The 11561-nt window shown below is 27.9% G+C and overlaps 1 protein-coding gene across 1 annotated transcript; it reads right to left on the bottom strand.

Moving 5' to 3' along the window:
• Positions 1-854: 854 nt before the first annotated feature.
• On the bottom strand, positions 855-8759 carry LOC113366901 (open rectifier potassium channel protein 1-like). The gene is given in 8 exon segments (XM_026608547.1): positions 855-1606; positions 2148-2970; positions 3064-3315; positions 3394-3636; positions 3852-3962; positions 3965-3975; positions 5672-5851; positions 8753-8759. Coding segments are annotated over 8 exon segments (2379 nt in total).
• Between the last annotated feature and the right edge of the window lie 2802 nt (positions 8760-11561).

Below are 11561 nucleotides of genomic sequence, written 5' to 3'. Positions count from 1 at the left end.
CTATAAATAAAAAATAAAAATTATATCTATGATATAGTGTAAAATATTACATAAGATTATTTAGAAAAAGTGTAAATCAACAAATATGGATAATATATTTTGTATATACATACCAGTTTCAGCTTCCAGCTTTTGATTAAAAATATATTGTAGTGTAAAAATATCATATACATAAATCTGTGCTTCGCGTTTATTTTGTAAAGCGCGTTCGAAGCGATAAATCTACGCAATGAATTCGTTAAATTTGATATTACATGCTTATTGTAGTTTTAGTATGTGTATTTAAAAATATTATGTTAATATATAAATGAGTTGTACATAACTATATTATTTAATAAATGTAGATTTTTAACTGTATCCAAAACAGTTAATCTTATGAACGTCTTTCATTTAAAGACGTATCATTTTGATATCACACTTACAGGAAAATTGTTTCGATAAAAAGTTTTGTTTCTATAAATAGTTAATGAAAATGAGTAACGAATGAGTGAAAGATAAATAATATATTTATTATCTTATTTCACTGTTTTCCAACATGCATTCTTCTTCCAAACTATTTCTTAATTATATTTACATATATGGAGCATTTATTAATTATTCGCTTCACTTTGTTCATATTTCATTTTATATAATAATTAATATTTACTAGAAATAGATTATCAATGTCATTAAATTTATAACTTATAATATCTAACTTATTTATTTACAAGCTCAAAAAGGTATTTAGACACATTTTTCAGTTTGTCATATATTGCTTGCAATGCAATGGCTTAACAAATTATGTTCTTCAATTGGCATAAAATTCATAGAATTTTGCTGTCACAAAACATAATTTTTATATATCACTAATTTGCTTACTCTTTCTTTTCAGAAGTGTCTTCATCGTTGGTACTTTTCAATCTCAATCGAGCATTTAAAGACCTTTGTACTGGACCCGTAATTTGAGTAGACGGTCTTAAAGACGATCTTCTACCTTCCAATCTAGCAGCAATAAATGGAGAAGGCGTTTGCCGCAAAGATGATCTTCTCACCTCTGGAGCAAGACGAACGGAAAATCGTTTAGTTGATCGGTTAAAAGCTGGTTCCTCTAATCGTATAGAAGCTCTTCTGGATGTTCTATCTAAAGGTTCATCAAATCTTATAGATGATCTTCTAGATGATCTTTCTAAAGGCTGATCAAATCTTATTGATGATCTTCTTGCAGTTCGTTCCAAAGGATCGTCGAAACGGATAGAAGATCTTCGCGGACTTCTTTCTAGTAAGTCTTCAAAACGCATAGAAGATCTGCCAGTTGTTCGTAGTAAAGAATCTTCAAACCTGGATGAAGCTCTTCTTTCGGATCTCATTATTGGTTCGTCCAACCGAACGGAGTATCGCCTTGGGGTTCTGGACCATGGATCTTCTATGTAGGGCGGTGGTGGAAGAAGACTGTTTCTGCGCACTTGCAAGGGGCTGAGGCCGACCGATGGCCGACGACTTGTTGAAGTTGTTGGTGCTGTTATAAAACCAGCTGGACGTAAGGAGAAACGTCGAGGTCTTGGTTGCATAGGCATCTCAGGTGGGGTCATACTCGCCGTACCAAGTTTACGTTTTGGCTCAAAATTACCTAAAAAATAAAATAATAGATTAAATTAAAGATATATTTTTTTAAAATAAATTAACTTTAAATTATTTACATTTATTACATAAAGGTTATCAAGACACTTGTTTTAGCACGATACATGTATGATATTAGTAACCAAAAGCAACTCTGATCGTTTGATGATTATTGTAATTTAATAGTCACTGAAATAGTTTCTTAATGTATATTTTATGATTTCATTTTTTGATAATTTATCTTAAAAATATTTTGTATAGTATTTCAAACTACGTTATTAATACAAGATTGATATGGTTCATTTTCATTATGATATTTGATTGTGTTAGTATTTTTGACAAAAATTTAAATCGAATTTGGTTTATAAAATAATTGTAATAAGTGGTTTGTTATTAGCACGTGAATGAAATATTAGCTTCGTGAGTAAATTCACATTTTAATTTTTTTCACATTCAATTGTTAGTAAAACTAGTGTTGTATAATGTGCAACATGAATACACAAACATCAATGTTAGTACATATATATTACTTCTTTGTAATATATATTTACCGTCTTGTTCGTGCAGTGTATTAAGTGCTCGTAATAAATCTGCAATTGAAGTCTCTTCGAGAAGTGATCTTTTACCTTCATCCGGAGGCAAAGAGAATAAACTGGGTCTGCCTTTCTGTGTGTTTTGTATATATTTAACAGCGTCAAATCCTCCTGCTTCAGCATCCGTAATAGCGGGTATACAGCTTCCGCGGCGGGATTTGAAAGGATTGAGGCGGGATAAAAGATTTTTTGTGGGTGGTTCTGGAGGTACTTGTGGTGCGACCTTCTTTTCGGGGATAGGGAACGAAATGGAACCTCTTCCTGAATTTCGTAGTTGCAGCAATTCTTTCAGCTTTGCATTAGCAGCAGGGCCAGACCATGTCCATTCGTTGCAAGGATCGACGTACTCTGGACGTTGTACTCTAATGCGATATTCACTAGCCGCACGATTTCTTTGAATTTTAGGCTCCATACTCCATAAGCTGTCAGTTCTTTCTGATGCCAATATGTCTTCATCATCAAACCCATGGATACCAGCACTTTCTTCTCTCTCGGCGAGATCTCCAAGAGCACCGACCACGCAAGCCAGAAGCTCCGAAGGTTGCACAATTGATCCACGGTGGCCAAACGTGCGATTCTTGTCAACTCGGTCTAATTCAGAGTCGGACTGAACCCGCACTAGGTCAGGTAATACTGTATCTAGGTCGCTGTACTGGCTCTCAGAATTTGCACGTCTTCTACATGGCAGAGAGCAAGGTTCTGAATACATTGTTAGATCTGGACAACTTTGGCTGCGACCATGTGCTAACATTGCTATAGACAGATTGTCCTTGTAGACTGGCTGCAAGAATCATGAAGTTTATAGGTAAAGGTAACTAACACTTTATAGGATAGCATTTAAAATGGTTTAATTCGAATAATTTTATATTTTTACCTTAAAATTAACTAAATATAACTCATTCAATATTCTTCTCAGATATCCGACATCCCTCGTAACACCATTCCAAATTCGTTCTTGTGTTATTTTAAGATTATTGGCAAGTTTATGTTCCAGGCGTGCAAGTCGCTTCGATTTAAGTCCTCTCAATATGAAACCCATACACATCAAAATATATCCAAGTCCAAATGTCATCCAAAATATTAAGAATATTTTATACATAACAAAATAAGCACCGTATCCTTTATCCTGGATAACAAAATATGAACAATTATTTTAGTTTATGAAATTAATTTTATTATTCTTATTTTTCCAGAATTCTTTTACCTGCATGCCAGCAACATAGTCTCCAAATCCAATGGTTGTCAGAGTAACAAAAGCATAATAAACAGCAATGTCATAATCCCAATCTTCAAATAAGACGAACAAACAAGCTGGTATGAAGATGAAGAACGTTACACCAGGAATAAGGTACAGAAGAACTTGTCCAGCTAAACCGAGTCTTAGAACTTCGTAGTTTGAATTTGTCGCAGATTTGTGCGCTTTGTATTTTTTGTACAGCTTGGTAAACTGAAAAGTATAATGTAGGTAAAACTGGTTATATCTGCATTAGTTTACTTCTAAAATAATTACAACTAATTACGAATCTATATATTCATCGAAGATTAAGAAATAATGCATGGCTTTGGTTAAATTAAAACGGCGGATATCAGACTAAAAATAAGACATTATTATAGATATAAACAACATGATTTTTTATATTATAGCAATTCGTATTATCTTACCGTTCTTCCAAAATAATTTGAAAGCTGTGTCAATAGGATACCATGAACAGGCATGCCAAATAATGCATAGAATATCATGATCATCCTACCTAAGGTACTGTTAGGTGCCAAGAGTTTCCATAACCTTAAATATAAAATATTTTCACTCAATATAAAACTAATATCTAGTTAAAACCATGGTCTACTATTTGCGGTTAAAATATAACAATATTAATTATTTATCATTATTATTTCTTCTAGGCAAATAACCACGAACATTAGTATAATATAGCTACCATCATAGCGCCTGATTCAAGTGCGGTATTAATAGGAAATTTTTATTATTTTTTTGAAACATTCCATATGATTATTTTTATTTAATTACAATTGATTTGTGTTTTTTATACCGAAGCACCCTATATTAATATTGTATTCTTCCGACGTGTATTCGACATCGACATCACGGACAAATTATTTAGCACGTGATTCAATTAGCGACATATGTAGTTAATAATTTGTAACACCTATATGAGGCGAATGTCAACATGAACCATTGTCATATTTTAAATTGTGGAGACTTTTTAGAATGTTAATGTAAATTTCTCAAAAATATACTTGTATATAATATAGTTAATCTTCATTCGGATAATCTACTAACTTGCTACAACTGTCAATAAATATTATAAAATCATCTATGAATATACTATATTCAAAATAATACTATATTTAAAATAAAAAAAAATAATGACAGTATGACTATTAGCAAATTATTTGTGTAATAAAAATTATACTATAAAGTCCACTAAAAGTATACTTAGCTTAAAGTATCAAGCATTTATTTTTATTATTATCGTGGCTAACTTTGCAAAATCTGCAAATACATTTTTTAAATAATTCATTTTTCTAAAATATGCCTATCAAATTCAGCAAATTTTTAAAAATAGGTTTACGATGTATAGATTTAATTTAAAACAGCGTCATTAATAATCGAATATTTTTAAGATAATTGTTTGATAAATATTTTTTCAGATAATAGCATTTGTTGGTACTCATTTAATTTGGCGCCTATATATTTTACTTATACGTAATAATAATTTTTAAACAAAAATATTTTAGAATCTCATCGCGAATTCATATTTTTTGGGTTTTATGCGAAGAAAACTAGTCAAAATGCATTTATTATTATTGTGCTTGTAATAAAAATCATCTTTGCTCGAAATTGGTACAAAAGTAGAAATAACTTTTCAAAATAGAACGAATATTTTATTCATTTTTAAATTTTAAAAAATGTGATTGAGTAATTAATAATACCCACGTAAATTGCATTAGGATGGTAGCTATAATACAATAATTTTAGTGGTTTTTTGTATAGAAAAATAATAATAAATAATTAATATTGTTATATTTTAACCGTAAATAGTTCCGTATGAGATCACAACAAAGTTTTTTAGATTCATTGTTTTCAGTTTGTAATTTGTTCGTATTACCAACATTTAGTAAATGTTATGACATTTAAGACTTATTAAGATTGAAGGCAACTTGGTAGTTGTCTTATCTTAGTAGTCTTATCCTATTTTTTTGTGCAGCAATACCCACGAAAGGCAAATTTCACTTGAGATTATATTTGCGATGTATAATTTCAAGTGAAAATTTGATATCATGCTGCCTAATATCAAGCTGGCCTAGATTTGGTACAAACCCAGGACTAGTGATGGCTCAAGTCCTTACGCCGCGGCGGGGTCATTACAACAAAGTAATTTATAAAAGGTACTACGTTTATAATATCATTTAAATTTGTTTATATCTACTATTTATAATTTATTATATAATGTTTAACTTACCCACAGTACTGGAAACCGTAAAAGAAAAGAAAAAAGAGTGGTAGAAGTCCCAAACAAATGGGGCCCGGTCATCAGCCTCCGTGTAGTTGAAAACAGATCTTCCGCAAAAATCCGTCAACTTGGACAATATCGTGTACTGTGCAGATGGATCATCAGGAAAATTGTATTTGGAGAACAGGGCTGAAAATTAAAAAAATACTCATACATTCAATTCATGAAATCATTCAAATTTGCGTACCAGCTGACGCTGGCTCTTGCAAATTTTCATTACTGTTAAATAAGATTCTATGGTAAGTGTACAATACAAAATGGATTTATCGAAAACGCAAACTTCACCAATATGTGTATAAATTACACTAACCAGACAAATAAATAAATGTACTCTTATATTATTTTTAAATAGAATATATAATACAATTTATTGAACTGATACATATACATATTTTTAAATATGTTTAGTGAACTTGTTAGAACAGTTTGCCAAAAATAGAAATCGTGCTCCAATTTGTTTGATAAATGAGTCAACTACTCTGATTATAGTATGAATAATAATGATACAACTCTTTTCGGTCTATACTACTGTGTGTATATCAATTGACGAAAAAACTGTCCATAAAAAATACGACAACATGACTACAGATATCAACACGTGAGACACACTGCCTGAAATGAAAATTTCACCTAAATATATTTCTAATATTGATGAACATTATAGTTTCAAATAGAGTTTGATGATTTTAAAAACAAAAAAATGGGGAATTTAAAGTTCGGTTATATGCTTATATGCAGCTATACCTACAAGAGGCGATTTTCACTTGGGTAGAAGATCACTCATTTCGTTTAAATATTTTTGGTCCACCTGGTAATTTTATATTATATATTACATTTGCTTAATTGAAGAAATGAATTATGCCAATACCGTTTTAGAAATTTAGTAACATTGACCTTACGTATTATTTACACAAAGTTTTTCTAAGGTCAAAATCGAATGAATGGATTAATCGCTACAATGGCGCGCCCTTTATAGAACGATTGATGCAATTGTTCAATTGTTGCATACCACTAAATAAATCGTAAATATTATGTAAAACATGTGCGATAGCTGAAATAATACCGATTAATTTTGAATTAAGTTCTATATTTTATATATTTTTTCGTTCGTAGCTTTGTAGTAAGTGAAAATTTTCTTATATAGGACAACCAATGGGTTGTTTTTTCAAAAAGTACATATTACTATACTCAATCATATGTATTTTTATATTACATTACATAATTCCTCGGAATCATGGATTTTGGAAAGTTTTAGTGTGGAGGCCTACTATTGAAAATTATTTATTGAAATTATTTAAGATGGGTAAATAAATAGATTTATACAAATAAAATTTTGTAGATATCACAATTATTATATTTATTTTATATAAGAAAATTAAATGAGCAATGAGTGATTAACATTTAATTTCTTGATTGGTTTCAGAATTTCGTTTTCCATACTTCTTCATATATATACATATATATCGCAGATTTAAAAACTCTATGAATTGGATACAGAAGTTGAGGTATGTTAATATTCATTTTCATTTTGCATAAACTCTGAATTCGTTTGGCATTAAAATTACTTAAATATTTTAATGCAAACAACATAATATTCTACTGGACTAGATAATTATGTCACTTTAATCCGTGCTATGACATTTTCAAACTAGAATAGCCCATTGTCACGTCTATTGAAGTATATTTCCTGAACATTTCGTAAATTGGTTTTAAAATACTAAGTTATTCATACCAATACAATCTTTTAAAAATAGATTAGTTGCTTCATATGTAATTATGGAGCACTAATTGTTCGTAATTATTTCAAAATATTTGTAGCACTGATTATTACTAGCATTTTTGTTTGGATAAAATCTGCGAATAAGGACTAATTTAAATGCCATCACTTTTATTAGGTTCGAAATGGCATTTGCTTCCAAAATTCCTTGCATTTTATTGTTGGATGGATGTACAATCGGCAAGAATGTGTTACTTGAAAACTAGTAACTCTTATCGCTAAAATTATATTTCTGAAGTCAATTATGACAAGTCATAATATGACATATTTGAAAAAAAATCGCAATAACATATAGTAATTTTCCAACATCAATATCTATCGCGACCATGGTCCGCCTGATATGAAATCTTGTCCTTGTCGTGTATGTTTCGATATCGCACAAACATTTTTTGCACATGAAGATAAATAATAATAATACTAGATTTTTATGGAATTAAAAAAAATCTGAGAAGATATATATACTGATTTTCATATATATGTTTTAATTTGATGTGCACTTGATCTGCACTTCAGAATCCTGATATCAGGTGTACATTGACACTGTTCATCATTATCCTAATATGAAAAACAAGTGTATTATTAAATGCGTTGTGCTGTGAATTTAAGTATCATTAGGTCAACTATCAGTTTTGATTTCTGGAAACATTTTTTTCATTTTGGATAAAAATATTTAAAATATATAAAAGCATATACTACTATAAGGAACTACGTTATTTTCAACCATCTCTTCAAGAACTACTCTGCTGTTCAAAAAAAAAAAAATTGCAACGCTCCTTAGTAAATATCTAGCGAAAATAATGAAGAAAATTTATTTTAAAGGGCGTTGAGTAGATGTTACCAGTATTTCTTCTTCTTTAAATATAAAATTAAAATGAGTAAGAGTAACAATAATTTTAGTAGAAAATAATAATGCAAATATAAAGATACTAGAGTAAATAAAAATTCAGATTCCAAAGAACTTGAAGATGGTGTCTTTTTTAATTTCTTTTTTTTTTTGAAAGTTAATAGTCAAAAGGTTTTGAGCCAATCGGTTGGGATGAGTTGTCTTTCTACATATCTGGTTACCAACCCTATAGTTCTTAGCACATTGGTGTCTTGATAATTTGATCTTGATCAAATTTAAGATGAAATCTTTGACTATTTGTATTTTTGCAAACTATTAATTCAAAATTCTAAAATTTGATTTACTCTCCTATATTTATATTTCCTTACCAAATCTGTTCGAGAACTTACAATAGAACTGATATTATTACCGGACATATCACGATTGAAATCTGTCAGGCACGTTTATCGGTACTACGATAATTTTTAAATCCATCATTATAGTAAATATTATTAGCATATGTGAGCAAACTTCGTATATTTAAAAAAAAGATAAATTTATAATCTGATATCATGTAAGATCACGAGTATTCATACGTCGTAAAAAATAAATTGAATATTTTAACATATATATATATATATATGTATATATATATATATATATTTATATATATATATATGTGTGTGTATGTGTGTGTATTGTACAAATTCCAAAAACAAATTTCGTTTGAACATAATTTATAATCGCTGTGATCTATAATTTCTTTATCAGTTTTTTTATGTACCTTTTTATTCCATATGATTATTTTATTGAAAGTAAAACGATTTATTGGCTACAAAGTATATTTAAGCATATAACGCCTAATTGTAAGTAAATTTTCAATTCACAAAATTTCTAAATATCTAAAGCATTATGTTTATTCAGAAAAATTTTAACTATCTACTCTTATTCATATGAAAATATATTCTTTTACATTTGAAAATCTCACTACTAATCATAACTCTAATTAAAAATAATAATACTCCATGGAAAAATATTATTTGGAATCTACATAAACATACTTTTTATCCTAAAAATAACGTTTTGTTAGTTCTTTAAAAATAAATAAAAGCATAATTTAATCAATATAATCAATTATAGTTATTTTGATGTTTACTCTTATTTCAAAATAAATTCAATTACGCGAAATATACTTTAATTTGTTTGATGTTGATATATATTCTTGATATTTTTGCAAGCAAATTGTCGAAATGGAAAACGATACATTTTTATTTATTTTGTCGTTTTGATATTGTATGTGTGTCATCATTTCAGAAAAAACAGTTCCAAATAATTTGCAATAATTAGAACAAAATTTATAAAAAATACAGTATAATTTTATAAAAAGCTACAAATATTCTATGAATAAATTATACTATATATATTTTTTTTTATTTTTGCTTAATTATATATATTAATAACACAACAATGTTTCTTTTTCTGGTATGGTGTGCATATTATTAGTAAGATATTTTTGTAAAAATATGTTTAACTTGTTAAACTATTTCTTAGAGCTGCTAAATGATGACATGCATACAGTATCGAAACGTATATATTATATATATATATATATATATATATATATATATATAAATAATTGAATGAATAGTTTAAGTTTTCATCATTTCTTAAATCGACAATTTGGCTGCATAAATCACAATCGTTAATTGCAAACAAAATATTTTTTCTTTTAATTTAAAGAACCAGCGCAATTTATAAATTTATATTATACATATACCAAATTACCATTACTATACTATTTATTATATACCAAAATAATATATAAATATATTTTGTTTTGAATAGATTGCCATCTAGAATTTTAGCTTGCTCTATATATTATATTTTATTTAAAAGGAGAGAGATGACAAATTTGAAACATTTAACATGTTTATGTAAATTTTGAATACTAAGTTTTTTATGAACTATTATAATTAAAATATTAAATTTTCAATTTCAATCATAATTTTAATATTTCAAAATTATTATTAATATTTTATAGGATTATTACATGAGAACCTTCAAAAACTAGTATGCATTAATTGTGTTACTTGTTAATAATTTACTAGTCCTTTAAACTGTTCAAATAATTTGTTGACGTCGTATTTGTTTTCCTTATTAAGATCATTACATCTCATCTCGAAGCTGTCGCCGCAAACCAATGTTGATACAATACTTGAAATTTACAAAAACTGTAAACGCTTATTAGAAATTTAATTGCCGAAACTGGAAAAACTACTAATCTTAACAATGATAATACTATAAACTAATTATTAAATTTATATGCCATGTAATTTTTAAATGACAGATATTAACAGATTTAGCTGTATTATTAAAATAAACTTAGGTAGCAACTTTTTTAGTACTAATACTTTTTCTGAATTTTTTTTAACCTACTACATTTATATTATTTTTTATAATGCGAAATTTAAAATACATGTAACACTGAATTTTTACCCTCAACTCAGCAGTAACTTTTTTCTAAATTCAGTTAACATTGTTAAAGATCCAAAAATTTGTTCGATTGTAAATATGTTTCCTGAAATTTAAAAATCGTGTCAATTTCTTAGGATATTGAAAATAAAAATCTTCTGCTTCTTGGGATAAAAAATATATCATATATTATTTTAAAATGGTTAGTAACCATTGGTTATCGACATAGCTTGTTCTACAATTACAACAAATAATTCACATCCAGAATAATTTAAATTATTCTTTAATAATAAGCCATAAACATCTAAAAAATATTAAATGTGGATAATATTTTCTTAATTTCTATAAGTTCACATATGGTTCATATAAAGTTTTTAAATCTGTACTTATAGTACAAGTATCAGATTAAAAAAAATAAAATCATTAGATATATTATTTAAACAAAAGGTACAGAAATTGAGCAATTAATAGCCGAAGAATACATAATTCAACTTTCAAAATTTCAGTTTAATAGAATTTTATCTATAAAATGATCTTTGACATCAGAATATCGAAAATTTAAAATACCAGAAAATTCTCACGTTTATGAAAATGGTCAACCACCAATTACATAAAACCTTAGTAAACGTCATAAAATGATCATATTTTTAATCAAAGTATCAAATTTTATTTTATAAATCATAATGCCACATGGTTGGTTTACAGCATTTAACAACTTTTTGTGATTTGTCTAGAATTTTGGAAATCGATTTAAGCTGTCAGTTTAT

The sequence above is a fragment of the Ctenocephalides felis genome, unplaced genomic scaffold (genome assembly GCF_003426905.1).
Source record: "Ctenocephalides felis isolate EL2017-DRISC unplaced genomic scaffold, ASM342690v1 CF-g0.4_SCAFFOLD_01170, whole genome shotgun sequence".
NCBI classification, from domain to species: Eukaryota; Metazoa; Arthropoda; class Insecta; order Siphonaptera; family Pulicidae; genus Ctenocephalides; species Ctenocephalides felis.
The sequence above is the reverse complement of the archived record's forward strand: the minus strand, read 5'-3'. Positions and strand labels throughout refer to the sequence as shown.